Source organism: Pleurodeles waltl, chromosome 3_1 (assembly GCF_031143425.1).
Source record: "Pleurodeles waltl isolate 20211129_DDA chromosome 3_1, aPleWal1.hap1.20221129, whole genome shotgun sequence".
NCBI classification, from domain to species: domain Eukaryota; kingdom Metazoa; phylum Chordata; class Amphibia; order Caudata; family Salamandridae; genus Pleurodeles; species Pleurodeles waltl.
Window position 1 is genome coordinate 1,780,338,223 of NC_090440.1, and position 22,050 is coordinate 1,780,360,272.

At 39.0% G+C, this 22,050-nt stretch overlaps 1 protein-coding gene across 1 annotated transcript in view; it reads right to left on the reverse strand.

The window, feature by feature from the left end:
• Positions 1-2,290: 2,290 nt before the first annotated feature.
• C3_1H3orf70 (chromosome 3_1 C3orf70 homolog) overlaps positions 2,291-22,050 on the reverse strand; it is a 128,159-nt gene continuing 108,399 nt past the window's right edge. The window contains exon 2 of the mRNA XM_069225814.1: positions 2,291-6,156. Coding sequence (XP_069081915.1) covers positions 5,597-6,156 — 560 coding nt within the window. The 3' untranslated portion in view covers positions 2,291-5,596. The remainder of the gene's footprint in view (positions 6,157-22,050) is intronic.

The following is a 22,050-nucleotide window of genomic DNA, read 5'->3' on the forward strand; positions in this document are numbered from 1 at the left end:
TGGATTAAAATACATTCAATATTTCATATTGACCCTGTTATCCTCGGGTTCTCCACTGCTTGTCCATGTAAAGTTCCTATTAAACCTTTCCCATGGGAACTAATGGCCATAATGGAAGCAGAATCAGACCCATACATAACAACAAAGAGGCTCAACATGTGTTTATCTTTCTTATTTATTCTTTTATAATTCAAGGGTCAATTCACAAATACTGTTTCTGACAGTCAGAACCCTACTCATTGCCAATTTCTTCAGTGATTTGAGTACATTTCTAACAGTTAGATCATTGCTGGAGAGGAAATGAAATGTGAAGAAATTATACTACATCAGACACCTGTAGAAAACAATATACAGTTATATGTAGGGAAAGAGCAACCTAGGCTTAAAATCTGAATACAAATTGATTAGTTCATATCTTGTTTTCACAGTTCAAATCTAGAATGACACATCAGGCAGGTCACTGCATCCAGTGAAATTTTTATTTTGAGTGCAAGACGAATGAAGATTCATGTGAAGAACATTAAGAGATGAACAAACGCCAAAGCAAACGCCGACACGTGTTTCGCCCCTAATGGTATTTGTACCTGGGGCTTTCTCAAGGCTGTTCAGATATTCTTAAAGGAAGTTCATATAAGACATCCTTGTCATCGTTCATTCAATATACATACTCATCGAGTAGGAAAATCACTGGATGAATCCCTTGTTACTCTTCCATAAGCATGATTCATCCCTTGATTTTCCTGCTCAATAAGTATGCATATTGATTGAACGATGAGGTCTTATATGAACTTCCTTTAAGAATATCTGAACAGCCTTGAGAAATGAGTTTACCTACTTTTTGCTGTTCAACTTCATATACTGAGGTTACTTCATAAGGGGTCCAAACCTCATTGGTAACCCATATTGCTTACATTCGGGTATTGAGTAAGAGAGTGCTGGGTCCTCTCTGGACTATATAGGCCTAAAATCTGTGCTGATACCAGAGAGATGAAGAGTTCACTACAAAATAGATTGCATGACCAGCAAGGTCATAGTTAAAGGAAAACCCATGTGTGTAAGCTTGAAGGAATTTATAATCTTAGCACACTGGCACGTATTCTGTTGCCCCAGTAAATTAAAAACATGATTGAAGAATAGGAGCAGGAGACTGAATTAGCCAAGGGTACACAGAATCTGATAAGAGGTCTTGGGAACAGAGCAATAATGCATGCTCTGTTCTGCAGTACAGAATGCGTAAGAAATAGGTTATAGGTTCAGGGATACTGGTGATGTGACATTTTGCAACATATATGTAATTGCTAAGTAACTTATTTGACCTTTTGTAATAAGCATTGTTCAGGTTGCTATATAAGTTGCTGCCTTTAAAGCAGCAAATTGAGACCCGCTGTTTACCTTTATGGAGATTGCTACTTTCCCTGCTGTGACAGTTAAAAGCTGTATTTGTCTTGTCTTTTCATTAACAACAGTTCCTAGGAGCAAGAATGACACCCTGGTAGAATGTTGTGCTTTGGGCCTATAAGAACATTAGCAATACCATTAGAATACAGTAATGCATGCTTCTGCTGCCCATTACTTACTCCTTGGAGCTACATATAGGGCAGTCAATCTGCTGAAGAAAATGCAGTAGAAATGTTTATAAGCACATTTTACTTTTGTATCATCTATTCACAACCAGAAAAACAATGTCCCTTCCTTAAAACTTCAATGAAATATAAGATATTTCAAAAAACTTTCACTATCATTCAGAGATTTACTGAAAATGTGTTTTTTGGGGGGGGGGGGGGCATAACTGTGTGTATATGGATTGGGAAAATAATTAAACTTTGTATTTTTTCCAACATTCCAGAGGCCACCCGCTCACCATGTTGCCACCTATAGTGGAAGAAGTAATAATCCATCCCAGTGAATTTCACATGGCAATACGATCTATCTGTGGTCACTGTGAATGTGGCCCTCTGTACTTTTGATGTTCCCCACTCTCATGGCTTTGGGGTCAGCATGGACCTGAAGCTGTCATACTATTGAGGTATTGAGTGAGGTTCTGTATTTCCAGGTACTTGTCAAAACCATCATTATTCTACCTCCACAACACAGAAACAAAAGGCCATATACATTCACACATTCACATATACACACCCACAGAACTGTCAATTCCATAAGCAAATAGTAGAAACATACAACAGAAGTATTTGTAAGATAAACTAACATACCAACACACAAAAAAACTGTTTTGCATGAATTTGATTGAATGTATCATAAAACATTTTAAAAAACATACATGTAAGGGGGATGGTACTTCAAAACTCTTTTATTTGTGCAACATCATAGGAGTTTAACAGCAGAAGCTATACATTAGGGTGGCCTTTTTCTTGCTCAAAAGAGTTGCAAGAACATCACAGAATTAACTTTGCACTGTAACATAGTTTGAGAGAGAAAAATATTCACAGCACCATTTTCACGGTACGCGAAACACCTGGAACACACTTTCTATCACACTATGACTTACTCCTCAGGTGTATCCATATATTGTAAACTTGCTTCCAACATATGTTAAGAAACTACTTAAGTGTCCTACAGTACTTGCTACAAAGGATAAAACATTCATGAAACCATGCCAGCAACCAGTATCTAGATTTTATAATTCTTACAAAGTACTAGTGACTATTTACTTAGTGGCTTCGGAAAGTTGTTTATGCTTTGCCACTTTTTGTTTATTTAGCAAACGTGTTAATCCAGGAAAGCCTTCTATATCAGAAGCACAAGAAGTGTGGCAGTGTGAGTGAAATACGCTATTATTAAAACAGTGCAATGACAGTACCCAGAAAAAATAGACAATAAAACACTTTTCTGTCTGGCAACATCAGGTTCAGAATGATGTAAAACTGAAAATATTGTGTTTATCAGTACATTTCTCATTTTTAGGGGTACCACAGTATATCAGTGTATTGTTAAAATTCACCACACAACCTTTTAAACCAAACATTACTGTGTGTGTTTAGGTCTTTAGGCAAGACATTTCGATTTCACTAAAATGAAATATATATATATATATATATATATATATATATATATATATATATATATATATATATATATATATGTATGATTTGCTTATGTACATGGGCTTTAAACAAGCCCTCTTCATCAATTGGTCTGTTGTGTCATTCACATTTGCATACAGCTTGGGCCAGCAGGTGAGCCCACTGGCTAACTTAACTGTGGGAGACATGATTCTGCTGTTTCACAAAGTGCTCATCCATCCACAAAGTAGTTCCTTTATTGGAACAATGTCAGTGTGTGCTTTTTGAGACTAAAAACAACTATTTTTGCTTTTAGCAATGTTTTTGTTACACCAGCAGGGTGGAGACTACAATGGCACTTTTTGAGACCAAAAAATATTTTTGCTTTTAACAAGTTTTTTGTTATACTAGCAAGGGCGCAAAAGCTCAAACACTGACAGAAAGGTTTGCAAAAAATATGTCAAAACAAACAGCGCCAGACTTATTGACTTTGTCAATGGGTGTATTATATATGTGTCAATCTCAGGAATCAGATTACCCTACATTGTCAAATGTAATTATAGAACTATGGAAAACCTTTGTTAATGTAGTAATTTATTACAAATTGCCCACCTCCCCGTCTTAATTTTCTTCATACCAGCACATATTATAAATACATTAATCTGTACATGTAGTTTACACTACAAGAAATACCCCAGTTGCATTTGTTGGTTGTATCAAAAGATCCCCTGGGAGGCAGATTCACCTCTAGCTAACAGAATTGATATTACATATACTTCCACACAATCTCACACCTACAAATCATACATTTGTGTTAACAAAATGTCATATGTTGTTCGGAAAAAGTATTATCTAATACCTGTGTGCACTTGAACCTACAGTTCATGGAAGTGTTTAAACCAGATCATTTTTTAGCTGTTGCAGTTGCACCAGGCTAGTCTAAAACCAAAGGTGTGATCTCACAGCTGCTGGACACTTCTTCAAGTTATGATTGCACTCACAGGACACTTGCATAGTGTCCTCATTTCAACTCTTGCTGAGTTCCTACGCATTGTGCATTTTCTTTTGAAGACTCACTAGTCTGTGCATATCATAACTTAAATCATGTTCAAGACAGAGAAGGGCTAGTTGAAGACCCTTTAATGTGTACCTATTAATGGGTCTTTAACAGCAGTGTGTAATGGACCTCTTCAATATAGACAGAGTGCTATACGGCATTGTGTTTAGAAGGCAAGTATTAAGAAAGAGTGTTATGAATGTTGGTCATTTTTACAAGAAAAAGCAATGTTCATTCTCAACATTTGTGATTCAGGATTGTTAATTTGTGCTTATCTTTGAGAGGTTACTTATATCCCTAAGGATCTTCAGATGTAGATCTCTACATAATAACTCCCAGAGAGAAAATGGCATTTATATTAGGGAGCCCCTCCAACCCTAGGATGATTGTGAATCCCTAGTGCTTGGTGCTGTCTGGAGGCACTAGTGAGACCTCTCCGGCAACTCCCTAGGAAGACAGGCATTAGCATTTCAGTTTTTAGAGTCTCTACATGATTGGCCTGACAGATTTGATAATACTTGTTTTCTGGCTCTAAGCCATGTTGTTGTGACTGTTTAAGAACAATTCAAAATGTATTGAAAAGCTGCAGCCAAAACGGAAAGACTACAAAGGCATAACATTTCGTCTGAATTCTTTTCCTTTGTGCTGCTAAGCCATTTGAGAAAGAAATTGAGTGCAAGAGCTCATTTCATGGCCGTGCAGATCATAGGCATACAAATCCTGATGCAATGTGGCAGAAAAACATTGTCTAAAAAGTACTTTTTTGCAAATAAATGCTGAATAGTAAAAAGGAGGCAACATAGTAATATCACTATACAAATATAAAACAGTGGTTTATAAATATTATTTTAAGATCAACAGTATACAATAATAGTGTGTTTATATGATGTGCTTTTTTAATTTACAGGAACCTTCCTGAAGAATATATAAGGCACCATTTACATTTCAGTATTGGTATTGGATTAATATTATTATAATAATTATTATAATTGACTATCTGGTCAGAAGATAGGAGAAATATTAAACACGTGACCACCTGATTGTTTTGCAATCTGAAACTTAAGCGGACCATGTTGTTCATGAAGATATTTTTTAGGTACAAGTGAGTTTGAGCTAATAGTAACATTATTTAGAGAACATTTTTATTCCATGTATTTTTGTTTGAGGTTTTAGCAGTTTCCCAGTAAGCCACTATTACTATCATGAATTCTCAGATTAGCCACTTTTGCTTCAGAGATGTACAGAACACAAAGCTACAGTGACCGGCTTGCAACAATATATTTCTATTTTCCAAGAATGGATCTTGAGGACCATGTACTGGCTTTCATATGAAAATGTGTGGCCATAGCACAATAAATGAGCAAAGCCAACATATTAGTATTAACATAAAAGAGGATAGGAATCAACACGCTTTGAAAGATGTGATAGTGGCAAAACCTACTTAAACAAACAGCAGAACTAAACATACCAGCACTGCCAACAATTTTGTGTGTGTGGATAGTTTGATATTGTTTTTTGTTCAAACTGTAGTTTCTATAGTTTCAATTACTTCCAGGTCGGACTTGGAAGGTGATAACAGGGTACAGTCATCAGGTTCCCAACTGCAATCAGGGCTGTAATCCTCTTCAGAACTTAACTCCGCCCCTTCCTCTGTGTCGTCATCACAAGACTCCATGTAGTGGGCCCCAACCGCATTGATGCCAGAGTCTTCCGAGCTAGATGAGGAAGAGCAATGGTCTAATTTTGGCCCATCATTAGCTTTTAAGTTTAAGGCATCTTGTGTAGTGCCTTGTTCAGGCTTATTCTTGGATGGTGGCAGCTGTGGCTGCTGCCTCTGAACATAACACATTTTCCCGTTGATGCATTTTACCTGATAGTTGTCAATGAAAAGGTCGGAGATGGTGCAATACCTTGGTGACTCTGGAAGGAGTGGGGGTTGGAAGACTGATGCAAACTTCAAAAACTGCTCGGTAAGAGAGACAGAGATTTGAATGGTGTTTGCCTGTTCTCTAGGTTTGGCAGGGATTTCTGTGCTTGGAAGCTGTTCTACCGGTGTCATGGGTTGATAAACATATTTACCTGAAACATGAAGAGAACATTTGTTAGAAAGAATGCCTTAGCTCTTCATTGAAATATGTTTTTTTACAGTAACATAGATACTTGCAAGGAAATGTTACATTTGTGAGATGAAACAGAGAAACATGAGAAGATTATTTATACTAAGAATAATTTCTGTAGTACCAGGTCATGATTATTAGTGTGGTCACATAAAAAAAGGTGAATGTGTCTGCCCTGTTCTCGTAACCAACTTGTAAGTTCTAGCAACTCTACTGTTCCAATGTCATTGACAGAACATTGGGTGCTGAATTTGGTAGATTATCTCTTGCTGAACTCATTAATGCCTAAACACTACCAAGGGGAACTCCTGTAATACACAGGAAGATATCATATGTTTTGTTCCTGTGGCAGGCTGCCCCATCCTCATCCCCAGTGAAATAGACATTCTGTGAATTTTGGGAACACAGAAGTCCTATGACCACAAATATGACACTCGAAGACTCACAAGTGACCAGGGGATTGTTTTTCCTGTAACGGGGTGCACTTATCCTTCATCAAGGCAGATACAAAATGTGTAAGAGCAGGGCTCAAGTCCCTTAAAAAGAAGTGAGGAGACTCACCAAGTTAGGCAGAATGGGTGTGTCATCACTGCGTGTGACATTACTGCATGTGACATCACAGGAAGTGACATGCATGTTCAGTTGGTCTATCATGAGTGCACTTGAATTTATTAAGCGATTTAACAAGTGTTATGCTGATCAGTACTTAAGTTTGTGTCATACTAAACTTGGCACCAAGAACAAAGCAGTTAACACATTACAATAAAGATGCTAGAAACTACAATTGTGAACTATAAAATTTATTAACCTACCCAAGATAGCACCATTGTATACACCAACAATTATAAACACTCTGATCATCATAAGAACAAAATACCAGTGGCACACTGTATTCGATATTCTGAGCATGGCAATCTGTGTTGTCTTCTGTTGTGCATGAGACCCAATGCGCCATACTGCGTTAGAGGATGGACCATGGCAGGTGTGAGCAAGAAAGAGAAATGAGGGTTGGGTGCAACATGTAAGCAGGGAGCTATATTTAAATGAGTGGCTCCCAAGATAACATCTGTAAGCTGTGGCTCTTAAAAAGAAGACTGCATATATTAGAAGACTGTAAGCATTTTGGCAGTTGAAGGACAGTTGTCATGACGTGTTGACAGATGACATCATGCTGGCCCTGTTATTCATTCCTTATAACCACTTTAGAGGCATTCCATGGATATCCATCAAGCTGGAACTCACAAATATTAATATTCCATACAGCTAAAGGGATCTTGGCTGCTGAAAGAGGAGCATGTTGCCTTTAGTGAAAAGTAGATGAAGTTCCATGGAACAATTTGTGGTCCCAGGTGCAAGGAATGATGAAAACAGATTGGAGATCTAACATCATAGCACATGCCCACATAGTGAGACAGTTGCAGGTGGAAGGGTGTTCACATAAGTACTGTGATGAAGGAGTGTGAATCAGAGTGCTGATGATCACCAGTAAGTAATCAAACCATTAAATCCTCATCCCCATCTTTGTCCCATTCCTTACTCAATGAGGCTATATGTAAGCGTCATGCCTTCACCACGATCCACCAAGACACTAGTAACCACTGCACCAAGACAATGGCAAGCATATGACAAAAAACAAACCCTCAGTGCTATTTGTCTATAAACTACTGCATATTATACACACTCAAAATTACTCTTAAGGATTTGTGTGAGGGACCTGCCAATCACCGATCTCGTAAGTAGACAAGAGGTGTATGTTGGTCCAGATAAGATATGTCCCGGCCGTTTCTGCTGAATGAGTTGTGGCCTGTTTCTGGATTCAGTTCGAGCTGATCTCGGCGTTAGGATACACACTGATGGATGCTACATACCAGTTTTCTGAGGAGATTGATCTCTGTAACGTGTTGTGGGTGCTTCCTATTGTATTTCCTTGGCCTGATGATGACCCACTGGCAATTAATTTACCCTTAGGGTTGAAACGTCGACAATACTTTACTGTGGACTGTACTTAAAAAGTTGTCAATTTAAGACATGCAAATAATGGATGCTGTATTATTGTGAATACTGAATGAGTTATCAGCCACAGTTCTATGTGTATATATTTGTAAATATTCACAGATACATTTTTTCACCTATTAATTTTTTTACCGTGCTTTCACTTTGTAGGAGCACCTCAGTTTAGGAATGTTGTATTTATCTTGGACAATATCAGTGGAATATGTTCTTAATGTATATTTTTGCTAATAAGAAAGGATTTGTATATGCCTCAAAAAAACATTAAAATGTTTAAATAACTAATGAATTGAAGGAAAAATGTATTTATACAAGTAGTTTGGTGTACTCTACCATTTGGGTGGGTGAATTTTTGCCATGGTAGTCAAGGCTGACACCTCCCCCTCAAGGACCCTTCATTTAAGTACTTCAGTCACACTCCATACAGGGCAGCTCTGCTCTGACTGAGAATGTTACTAACAACATTTCTAGCTCAGTACCCTGAAAATAGCAAAAAGTCATTTAAAAAATATTCCACTATTTGGCAACCCACATAAATAAAAATTTCCTCTCAGGGAACATGTCCTAAAGAAGAGGGGGGGACTAACCATGTTAGGCAGTATGAAAGTGACATCATGAGACGTGCCATCACAGCGTGTGACATCACAGTGCATGACATTGCATGTGGCAACATAGGAAATGGCATCACAACCCATGACCTCACAGGAAGTAATGTAGTATGGTTAGTTTTACGTATCCTTGCGCATTTGCTTGCAGCTTAGAGCCTCTGTGCACTTTGCTCTAAATGCTTTTCATTAGGCTTCGTACTGTTATTTTTCAAATAGCCAGTTCTACGGTCTTGTTTTATATTCATATCACACTGTTTATCCTACTTCAGCACTGGAGTTCTCCATAGCACATTCTTGTTCACTCTGTGCTTCAGTCAAGGATACAGTCTGGTACATTGCCGATAGACGTGGTAGGAGTTTAGTCTTTGGCATTCCTGCGTAGGGACATTTTGTGATCACGTATAAAAACACTTCCTTGTCCCAACACACGCAAGAGGGAGATTCCGACCAGGGAACCACAACTAGACGCTGACTGCCTCGTTGCAGATGCTGAACCAAGATCACAGGCCTTTGCTCAGGTATGAGGGCTGATGTCTCCCCGGTGATTCAGAAAGGCAAGTTAGAAGCTTAACATGCTGTGCTCGAAATAGAACAAGCAGAGGGAGAGTAGAAACTGTTGGACACCATGATAGCTTTGTTCTTATGTTTTACTCTCCTGGTGACTATTTCAATCCTACTGTGTTGTATGGTTCTGGTTATTGCGGCTCACGCTTTATTATCTAAAATGCAGTTGTTTTATTAAAACATTATATAAAACTTATACTGCCTTTGTCATTTGTATATGAGATCATACTGTAAATGAGAGAGTTGGTTTGGATCTGAGTGACCACGACTTCCCTGAGAAGTTCCAAAAATGTAATGCGCTCGGCTGCCCAATCATCTCTTCCCCTTGGGAGAAATGAGGCACTGCTAGTTAGCCGGAGCAAAAACCGGATTTAGGGTGACAGAGTTCCTTACACGTGGGTCAGACTCAGTCCTCCACACCGTGATCGATCCTGCTGCCTAGAAATCCAGTAGTCTCATTTAGGATAATGAGAGCCCACGCGACAGTAACATCAGATCTTAAGACATCACATATGGTTAGCAGATTTAACATGAGTACATTTGAGCACATTACAATAGTTAACAAATGAGATTTTTCATTGGGTTTGTGCCAAAATATTGACGCAACCCCTACGTAAACTCTGGGCCTCAACTTATACATTTATTTTTATTAAACCCTGCCACAATGAAATTGGCAACAAGAAGAAACTTGGCTGTGAATTTGTTTGGCTTAATTGGTTGCAGTGTATGTATTTTAAAATATCTTATGGGATTAAGACACCTGCTGCAGAGTTCTTTGTTTGCCAGGGAATAATAATAATGGTAAGATAACTCTGGAGGATAACGTATTCGCTGGAGGGATCTGTGTTTTGCTTAGTCCTGGTATTGAATCAAAGTAGCATAATATGTAACACACCACTGACACATTTTTATTATATGTAAATAGGTAAGTGGGTTACTGCTTTTAAGGCAGAGATCCATTTGTTACTTGCAGTTCATAAATTGTAATTGTTCTAATATAGCACTGTGAGGTATGGAGGATATGGGGCTCTTACACCTTGTAACCCTCTCTCTCTTATGTAACACATCCTTTAAATTGAGGTACACACATATGATTTATTCTCACTGTATAATCTGTATTTGTGATGTAAAGCTCTCTGACACCCTGCATTGGGATGAGCAGTGTATAGTATACTGGGAGGATACAGGGGGTTTGATCCCCATTGAAAGTAGTTTTAATTTCACTAGTAGGAGTACTGGTAGTAATACTATTGATGATAGTGGGGCTCTGTCATGCTTGTTTGAGTAAACTAACTTGTTTTTATTAGTTTATGAGATGATTTGTTCCTTTAATCAGCTGCGGCCCATCCTTTAGGGTGGAGGGGCCACGCCCCCCCAACTTTTGCCCCTCATGAAGAGTGGCTGTCAGGCTGAGCAAAGGTCAACCTGACAGACACACTTCATGTTCAGCTCAGGCAGCCAGGAGTGAGATATGCACGATTTGTGCAGACTCCTTGCTACCTTTGCTGGGCTAAAGAGGTCACAGATCCTATGGGTGTGGCCTCCTTGGCTCAGCAAAGGTGCTACGACGCCCTCCCCCTCGGTGACAAGGGGAAGCGTCACCCATTGACTCCAACCTAGGCGCTTCAGGATTAAGCCCTGAAGGGTCCAGTGCGAGTGTCAATCAGTGACACCTCGTCACAGAGTGGGATGGGGGTCAGAAGTCTCACTGACCCCAACCCACTCTGTGACGAAGTTGGGACTGCTGCCTTCCCTCATTGGCTGACCTAAGGTCCCAACCCTCCTGGGACGTCCGAGCTGAAGGCAAGTGTGTGTGTTTTTTTTAAATGAATGTTTGGTCTGTGCGTGTATGTTTGAATGTTGGTGAGTGTTGTGAATGGATGTGCGTGCGTGTGAGAATGAATGAGTGTGCTTTCCAACCCACCCCTCTTCCTCTGCCACTGCCTTTAATAGTTTTTTCTCCTTGTTTGTGTCTTCAGTATGCAAGCTTCTGGACACTGGATCTTCTAGTCTATGCCAAAGGAAGACCAAATGACAGCAATCCTGCTGACAGGTTGTAAAAAAATAGTGGCAATAAAATGCTTTGCTTTTTCTCTTGTGGGGGGGGGCAGACTACTGAAAACCGAAGTGCACTATTATCATCTTTCTCTCCCTCGCTTACTTTTCATTGTTTTAATTTTAAATGTTAATGTTATTGTTTCAACTGCCTTTTCGTAATTGGTTTCTTTCTTATTTCTCAGAACAGATAACACACTACACTAATATGATACCCTAAACATTCTATTGGAATAGAAACATCTCATAAGTATTATGCAAGCAGAGAAATATTACTCCTTTCCTTTTCTGTGTCTTTGACAATTTATTGCGTTCGGAATACCAAATTCTTCCAAACAGTGGTGGTCATTAATCAAATTCATTGCCATTTTAATATTAAAACAGTCAATCACAGAATTCCACAGTTGCCCAAAATGTACATTTTTCTGCGTCTTGGCATTGCTTAGCAACATATAATGAGCCAATCTGCACTGCAATGAAAATTAAGTCCTGATGTTCATGATATTGATTTTGACAATTACAAACTTCTTTGCATCTGCAAGTAGAACTTGATAATCTTTCTCAACTCTGTAAAACATGATTCCACAAACCAGATATGGAGGTACATATTACAAACATATGCAATGCTGAAGAATTCTCCTCTGTACAGTACAGGCATGTAGTTTCAACCAATAGTTTCACTTCTACATGCTCTGGGGGGACTAGAATATTTCCAACAATGTTTTGTAATGATATGGTTTATATCTAGCAGCTATTAAAGTGCAGTGAATTGTGTCTATTGTATACTGAAACTACTGAAGCATTACTTGTCACAAATGTATTCGCCCAACTCTATTGAAAATCTGTATCTAAGTGAACAGGCGATTGTCAAACCTTGGAGGAAGGCTACTGAGATGTAAATAATTCCACCTTTGCCTCAAGTATGAAGTAGACTATTGGTTCTGAACCGGTGGCCCGAAATTAAAATTAATATAAAGTTATAAACAGAAAATTTTAATTAATATAAAGTAAATACTAATAAAGAAGCAAAATTGAAAATGTGAAAACTTTTCTATATTTGATTGTGAATTACACAAAATATTTCAATAGCTTGGCATGTGCATAGTTTGTACTTGTTTTTGTATTGTTTTGTATATCGTTTTGTGGTTCAAATCATGGAAATTGCTTAGACAGGTGATCCCTGGCGTCATATAATGACTGAGTGGGAGGTCCCCAGATTCCAGAGATGATTCACTGCTGGTCCACAGAAATCAAAAGGTTAAGAACTGCTGCAGTAGATGACCCATTGACATCCAACGCAATACCCCTGTAGTGTGGAGGACATCAATATGCCATCCACCACCCACAATCACCAGAAGCATTAAAAAAATAAAAAAAAACAATTAGGACATCATGGGAAGCACTTCTCCCAATTCCTGACTTTTGTTTTTGTTTGCAGTGTTGTACAGTGATCACAGCATGCTGATGTCACAGTAAACAAAGTGAAAGCAGGCCATGCAATTAGACTATGAGCCCTTTCCAGCTGTACCTCCCCTAAATGGATAAGTACAAACCCTGGCTATTTCTTACATTTAGAGACCCAGATGAATCCAGAGTGGTGTAATGTGTGGATCCTACTATGTTTTCTTACCCACAATGGCCTGCAAACCACACACTTTGGTTAAGATCACACGTTTCCCTCACATTTCTGTGAGGAACAATTGTGGTATGTGTGGACGCAGAGTTAGAGAACACAGATTTATGTCATTCACTACAGTCAGGTCTCCGCCCTAAACACTCTACTGAAGTTGCTGGTACTTTGAAACTGACGTTAGATGCAAAGAATAATGCAGTGTTGATTCTGCTTGCCCTTTCTGCTGCATCTGATACCATCTCCCATGACATCCTGCTCCACAGGATAAAAGAGTGCGGAAATATTGGATCTGCATTTTCCTGGATAAAAATGTTCCTTGCAGACCGTAGACAACTGGTCACACTGGGGCCTTTCTCATTCACGCACTCATCTAATGGATGCAAGACAACCATTTGAAACGCAATACGGAAAAAAAGGACATCACACGGTTTGGCTAACCCAATTTCTTTGCCCCTTCGAAATGTTAGTCGGAACCAGAATGCGCCACCGTATAGGTGGCCAGAAACGTTGCAAGTTAAATTTAATTCCTCCTTTGTCTTTCTTTTCTCAGGCCCTTACTCTGGCAAGCATGTGCTTCAACTTAATAGAATCACTGAGGAAATTCTTTGATCTTCTTCCACTGGCAGCCTGGAAGACTGTGGCATGTGCTTCCATAACTTCTAGACTGGATCACTAACACAGTCTGTATTCTGGCTCCTATAAACTGACCGTTCAGAAACTCCAAGTCGTTCAGCATGCAGCTGCTAGATTGGTCCTAAAACTTCCCACATGAGCTTCAGCGGCTCTGAAGAACTCCCACTGGCTGCCAGTACATAAGAGCGTGCTGTTCACAATTCTCCTGCTGACATTTAGAGCCTACAAAGGTATGGGAATGAGATATATGTCAGCCAGGTTCATTCACTACACCATTAATAGATCTTTGCGATATGTACATGCAAATCTACTAAAAAGAGTCCCTTTCAGATTAAGAACTAGTGGAGGTAAATCCTTTACAGTACTAGGCACTAAGGCCTGGAACCATCTTCCCAGCTCACTAAGATTTACTGTTTCCAAAGTTACCTTTAGAAAGCAGTTAAAGACGTGGATATTTTCACACCCGTTACATTATGTTACTCTCTTCTCCTCTGAAGAAGATACCTATGTGGCTTCTGATCTTGAATGCGTGTGAGTCGTTTGGCCGTCCATATAGCGCCAAGATGCTCCTTTGGGAGTGGTAGTGTGCTCTATCAGTAATCAATTCAATCCAGTTCAATTCAAACAAGTGATCTGGGCCGAAGGGAACCCTATCCCTATAACCCAATAGGAGCCCAAGACCCAAAGCCTATTGCCAATAGAAACTCTAGTCTTATAAACCAGTAGGCCTTTGCAAGGTGGGAGTAGAAGGAGGACCACCTTGCAAAGGAGGACCACCTATTCAGGTTTTGTTTTTCTTAGGGGTTGGGAGATTTGGGTCTTTTTGGCACGCAAGTACAGGTTTTAAAAGGGAAAACGTATGCAGTCACGTACATACACATACAGCAGATTCAATTATGAAACTGCAGAACAAAAGCCACTTTCTGTTACCAACTTTGCTCTGGCATTGTTCTCCTCTTTGGGCTGCTCAGGGCTCACAGAAGCTGGTAGGAGTCACTAAAATGGAGACATGACAGTGGAGCTCAGGCTAGGATGCCAGCATTCAAAGCCCTCAGTACTAATCAAAGTAGAATTCAGACTTGCAGCTGCGGTTATATGTGATATGATAGAAAAATGAATTCACAGAATAGCTAGTCTGAGAAACCATTTCACCTAAATCATTTGATTGCAAATTAGAAGCTGAATGCCATTAATAGGTTTTCAGACGTCAGTAGAGACAGTGGAGGTTTTAAAAACTGAATTGGACATGCCTTTTTATAGATTTACTTGAAAGTAATCTTAAAAATGTAGTTGCCCCTCTGTTTTTGTACAGGGTTTGCATAGATCGTATTTTCCTTCCAATGTTTTGGCCCTGAATGACAGTTCACATTCTGTCTAACGAAAACCCTATTTGTTAGACCTATTGCCACTAATACATCTAACTGTATACATATAATGGGCTTTAAGTTATCCCACTGCTCTTAATTGGGTACTTTTGTGTATCTAATTGCCCTGCTTTTTATTCAGTGGATCTGTCCTCTATTCTTTGTTTGCCCCACCCTCAAGAGTGTTTCTTCTTTATTGGGTTCTGATTGGATGACTTGTGTTCTTCTGCTGCTTGCATTCAGACAACTACTTGTTTTCTCATTCTTTCAGCACTCTGTGGGAGTGCATGTGTTTTCTCATCCTTACAAACCCCATGTTGCTACCTCCTCAATATCCTCAGATCATCAGTTGCTCCACCTACCCTTTATTGCGCATTTTTGATTATTTTTTTCTCCTGGTTGAAGCACCTGATTGCTCCCACCGTCTCACTTTACAAGGCTCATGTTCTTTTTTTCTTTCAATACAAAGAAAGTTTTTTTATAACGTTTTGTTAGCGGGGGTGGCTACAATTTGCTGTTGGATTGCTCCATTTCCAAAAGTCCTTTCGTGCACCTCTAAATACATTTTTGGAACAGTAAATAAAAATGATGAATGCTTAATGCTGCATGTGGGATGATGCAGCATATGTGCTGAAGCTTGGCCAGCAGAATCCTACTGTTCCCCTACCGCTGAATGAGTGAGGCAACCATAAGGCTAATGTATGGCAGTGCTCATGGCACACCAAACTCTAGAAGATTTAATAATGTTGCACATCAGATTGCTTATAAAATTTGCTGTAAGTACATTAATTTAGAAAAATCACCCAGTAACTATTGAAATGTGATAATTAAAGGTGCTTCAAATCTGTGAGGTTGATGGATAATTAATGCACAGTATGAAACTGGGCTTAGCTTGTATGCACCTTCCAAAAGATTAAAAGCAACAATCCTCTCTCGGGTAATGTTAATCTGTCTGAAATATTTCATGATACAAAATGTAGAACTGAATAAGTAGGTCTGCCCACACACTAGCTGGGTACCATTGTTATCAGGAGCCACTGGATGGTAGGAATTTTGTGGATCCCCATAGATTCTGGAATTTTTCCTTACAGAAATGTGAGGAAAATTAATAATTTGAGCCAAAATGTGAGGTTTGTAGGGCATTCCGGGTGAAACAAGGTAATGGGGTCGCTTGTCACACTACCCTGGATTCCCCCAGGTGTCTGGTTTTCAGAAATGTCTGGGTTTGGTAGATTTCCAGGGGGTTTAGGTCGGCCCAAGCTAAGATTGTGCCACTCCCCACATTGCTAAATTTAGTAATTTTTCATAATAAAAATTTGATTTATTTTTGTCATGTTTTGGTTCCTTTGCTTTCAAGGGCAATAGACCCACCCACATAAGTGAGGTTTGCATTTTTATCAGGAAACAGTGGGTGATACTGTAAACCCAATGACCTACTTTTCTCACTTCCAAAACACCTACCCAAAATTACAGCATCTAATACACCACCACTACCACCTATCCCTTTCCCTTTCCATTGCCCAATCAAATTAAACCCATTCTAGTCCCATCCCCTTTTATTTATTCCTACATGCCTAATGCATTAATCATACTCCCAATACAGCATGCTAATACGATTCCTAGACACCCACACTCACCCCAATTCTATTTGACGTATCCTAACATATCTCAGATTACAACTCTCAATCCAAACTCATAAAATCCCTCTGTACACTTAACACTAACATCTACTATAGCAAATCTGAGATATATTATTACCTCAACTCCTGACATTCTATTACCTCCAAACACACAATCTACCGTTCACAGATACATTCCACATGTACTACCAATAACTGATAGCACTTATCTAACAGCATAACCAACCTTACAATAATTAAAGACCACACACAGGCCTCTCCACCTTCCCCTCTCACAAACCCCATCCTCACACCCTCCCTCTTCATGTAACATGTTAATCATTCAATACAATATAACATTACCCAGCAACACAAAAGACAACTCATCCACAAATTTCATATGCACTATCAACGGCACAGGAATCGTTGATTTTAGAGCTCTAAGACTAGGCCTCTATGCTCCACCTCCATTCCTTATTCATTCACCTTCCACTTTCAACAAACGAAAAAGAAAGCCACCACCAATCATACAAATTTTACATCACCCACACTACATCACAACGGAACTCAACTCTGTTTTAACACATCACCTAATCAAAAACCAACACCCACAACTGCCTGTCATACACAATTGAGGGGGAAAAGTTAGGAGAAAGAAAATAATTTCTCCTTTTTATTATCTGCTTCAAAGTAGTAGTATTTTTGGTGCAAAATCTTGTCTATTATTCTTAGTAGATAGTGTTTTGTGTAAAAACCATGGGTGTTTCTTGGAAACGCTCATGTCCCACCCATGGAATGCCTCCTTGATGTAGAGTAATGCAAAGCAGTGCTTCGTGCTGTTTTGCGTTACTATGAGGCACTTGTTTTGTGCTGGACAGTAAATCCCCATAAAACATTGGTAGGTTTGCATCACTTTTGTGCGCAATGTTTGTGAATCTGGGCCATAAGGTCTCTACACAGACATAACAGAATGCACAAATCATACATTAGGAAGGCCACAAAAAGCCACTACTCAAGCATGATCGACAATGCCAATTGCCCACCCAAGGAAATCTGTAAAATTCTATTGGAATTTTACAATACAGAGAGCTGTCAAACCTCCACCCCACTTTCCGAAGACTTCTGCAATAAGCTAAAAATGGATTATCTAAACAAAGCAGACACACTGGATCCTTATCTATGAGAAGTAACTTCTGCCGTCCTATACAACTAACAACAATCAAAGCAAATACTCAACCTTTGTTTACATCAGCCATCCAAGAAATTACAACTGCCGAATCTGAGAAGCTACTAAAAGCTGGCAGCCAAGTTGACTCCCTTTCTGACCCTTGCCTGCCACCCATTTCACACCTTTCTCTTTAGATTCAGACTACATAAAAGCAAGTGAACACTACAAGGTGAATACTACAAAATCTGAAATACTGACTTGCAGCGATTATGAAAATGATGACCCCTATGGACACTGTCACTTAGATAATCCATAGGATTGTAGCACTCAGATTGCCAGCTCAAAGATGAAGTTGACCTCAAGAACTAGGAGGTAATGTGTCACTAGAGACAAGATTCAATACAGCATTTTAAAATGCAATCAATAAGAAAGGTCTGACTCAACAAGGGAGTTTGTCATCAAGAATTAGAAAAACCATGAATGTGTTTCTAAGTGCAAAAAAAAAAAATGCAAAATGCAGCAGCAGTCTCAATAAACCAATTGAAATACATGTAAATCAGTAGTCAGAAAGGCTATCAGTTTCATGAATAATACAGTAATGAGCAAAATCAATAAAATAATACCTGGGCCTGATTTAGATTTTGGCAGATGGGTTACTCCATCACAATGGTGACAGATAAACTGTCTGCCGAAATATAAATCCCATAGAAAATAATGAGACTTACGTTTTGTTGGATGTAATATCCATCACCATTGTGAGGCAGTAACAATCCACCAAAATCTAAATCAGTCCCTAAGTCTGAAATGTGCAGCAAATTCATAAAGAATAGGATCACAGATAGCATCCAATGTAGAAAAGCAATAAGAAAATGCAAGCAGCAAAGCTTTGGAACTCCCTGCCAGCAAAGATCAGAACAACTAAGAATCACTCGGAGTTCAGAAGGATGGTTAAGACCAGGTTACTGCTGATGTGATCCCACAAATAATACACATTCTCACTTCTTGCCCACAGACATATAACCTCCAGGACCTCTAAAATCAGGGTAGTGCTAGATCAGCAGACAAGCCCTTAACAAACGGCTCCTAATTTCCAGGTGAACCACATTGCCCTAGAAACTCAATACCCATACATCTTTCTCAAACACATAACAGTATCATCAATGTAAATCCCATTAATTGCCCACTCCTCAAAATCCTATCAGACATCTCTAACAATCCACTATCCAGACATACTGCTTGTTATAAAAACAGGCACAAAGACTGAGTTTCATTAATGTTCAATATCTACATGGAAGAGAATGAATGGTGTCGGTGCCACTGAGGTTAGGTGGAGCAACCTAAGATGGAACAACTTATATCACTTGCCCACAGGTAATCAACTTTCAGCCTTTTTGCTACTCCTTATACTTACTAAGATTTCATCCTACCTCAACTTTCCAAAAACTCTACATTGAAATAATTTGTTTAAAATATTTAGAGCTAGTGATTATGTTCTCCTGCCTCCTTCTAACTGAATGATACCAAAAACAAATTCTATCTAACGCATGAAGATTCTTCAGTTCTATGAATGACATGGAGGCGAGGAATATGCTTCTCCTTCTTTGCTGTTTATTACACCAAATATCACAGCAGCCAATGAAATTAAAAAAAAATTTGCCTATCTAATCCTCTTCTTCTGAATATTCCAATCTATGGGATGTTAACATCATTCTGAAATTCCTCCAGAGGTGGACTGCCAATTTAGATCTAGAAAACAGTTGCCTGCTAAACTGACTATCTTACTATGCTTGGTGTCATGCAGGAGGATGTCGGCCTTAGACATTTCAAGCAGAGTTTTTCCCCTGATGAAGTCACTTTTCTCTATATCCAGAAGAACTAAAACCCTCTATAAGCAAATTACCTATCTAATCCCAAACTATGTATAGTGCATTGTCTGAAAGAATTTGACGATGGTGATGGCACCAGAGAATTTCGTCAGTCTCATGGGGGCCAGCTTTTAATTGCAACTTTCCAGCAGCTCTCCAGAAACCATTCCATCCTTTGTCTTCCACCACTTTGGCTCACTGGGTGAAATGAATTCTCTCTGAGGCAGGCATAGATACTTCCAAGTCAGTGAGAGGTGCCATGGCGCAAGATCTTTTAGCCTAGGCTCTCACTTTCAAGACATAATGAGAGCAGTGGATTGGTCTGCAGGTTCTACATTCAAAACTTATTACAAATTTGACATTTTAAACGATTTTAAATGTAGCTTCTATAGTCCTGCAACAGCTTTGAACAAGCATAATCCAAAGCCTCTGGTTCTGATATAGAATTAAAAAAAATCTAGCTAATGCAGCAACAGTTTTCAAATCTATTAAGGGCACAGAGGCGAAGATTAGCCCACCCTGTTGTATCACAACATATAAAAAGTTATGAAATGTTGTTATATATGAATGTTTTTTCCCACCCATATGTAATGGTTATGATTTGGTGATGACCTTTGTTGTGGAAGTCTGGGTGTTACAATGCAGTTTTTCCATGTCTTCTTTCATAATCTGACCAAAAGAATGGGTAAGTGACATAACAGTTTTCTTCACTTCTTGAAGTTGTAGACCCCATTGGTCCTTCGATGACTTCAGTTTTGAGTTTGTTTCACCAGGTTTAGCTATGGTCATTCTGGAGTGATGGCGATATCCGGTCAGCAAAGTTGCTTAGCCAAAGAAAGAGGAAGAAATATGGCACCAGAAAGTTTATATATGTGATTATGTGCCATGATTGGTTCAATGGACATGAGTCGTACTAGAAGTTTTGGGAAATGTAGTTTCATACAAAAGTTTAATTTTTTTGGCTGCTGTGGTTTTTGGTGTCATAAACAGCAAAAGGGGAGAAGCATAATTCCAAGCCTCTAGTCCTGTGATAGTATGTGGCTTCGCAAAGGTTTAATGTTTAGAGAATCGTGATTTTATTGAAGACAAGGAGGATAGCATTATGCATTATTCTTTTTATTAGCTACTTCCAAGCAGCCTCTTTAATGCTCCATATTAAAATCAACTATGACAACATAAGCAAAAAGAACTTTCAGTCCACAAAACTATCCAGCACTCCACATTCTTCCTCTTTTGGTGCTGAACTGAGTCTTCAACCAATGTTTTGTAACTTCCCCAAAAGTATCCTCAGTTATCTAAAAGAAATACAGAGGCAAAAATAAAAATAGGATTACATGTGCCAATGCAATAATTTGTACTTAACATTTTAAACGTATGTCTTAATAAATTTGATAATCTAAATATCCATTACCAAGACACCACAATCAATAAATAAAATCAATTATTAAATTATTCCTCTTAATATTTTTTTATTTTTTTTACTGCCTCCAGTGGGGAGGGAGAGAGGGATAATGCTAGCCTCCTCGTCTTTAATAAAATCATGATTCTCTAAACATTAAAACTATGAGAATCTACATTTTATGGAAAGACAGGAGCCTTGCATTATGCAAGTTCAAAGCTTCTCAACACAGAGCTAGAGACATGCTGTACTGGTCTGAAGTAAAACTTTCTGAATACTTCTGCATTAGACCAGTCTTCTACCTTCAGTATCTACTCCAATCTTCTTCCTGTACAAAAAACCTGTGAGCACACAGCCCCTCTTACGGAATGTGTTTTAAACCTTTCCACATCCACACCTCATTCTTTCATAACATTCCTCACCCATCGAGCAATGGTTGCTCCAGAAACCACTCTAAATGGTTTCACGTAAGAAATCAACAATTGAGTGATACCATCTGCTCTGTATTCCTCTGTCGTTTTTTCATATTCTCTTATACATTCAACTACACAAAATGTTGGTTTCTCCTGACGAACAAGTTACTTAACTTAGGTAACAATTCATCTGGTAGAGAGTTATTCTAGTTGCAGATTCCTTACATTAGAATTTCCTCCAGCCGTTAGACTGGATCCTGAGATTTTTCTTCGAGCAGTACCCTTGTGAGTTGTCAGGTGGCGTTTGGTTGACTCCGCGTCCATTGTTGGCGTCGTAGTCGCCAAGATGACATCAGGGTCGTACATCGGCGCCTCCTCAACATGGTGACGTCAGTTTCTTTTCATGACTTGCCATGCCAAAGAGTGGAGCCATGAAGAACACTGAAAATGGTGTCCCATTCACAATGGTGAAAAGGGAATCCCTGTCCCTAGAAATCAGTTTGCAAGTGGGGAGGATGGGTGGGT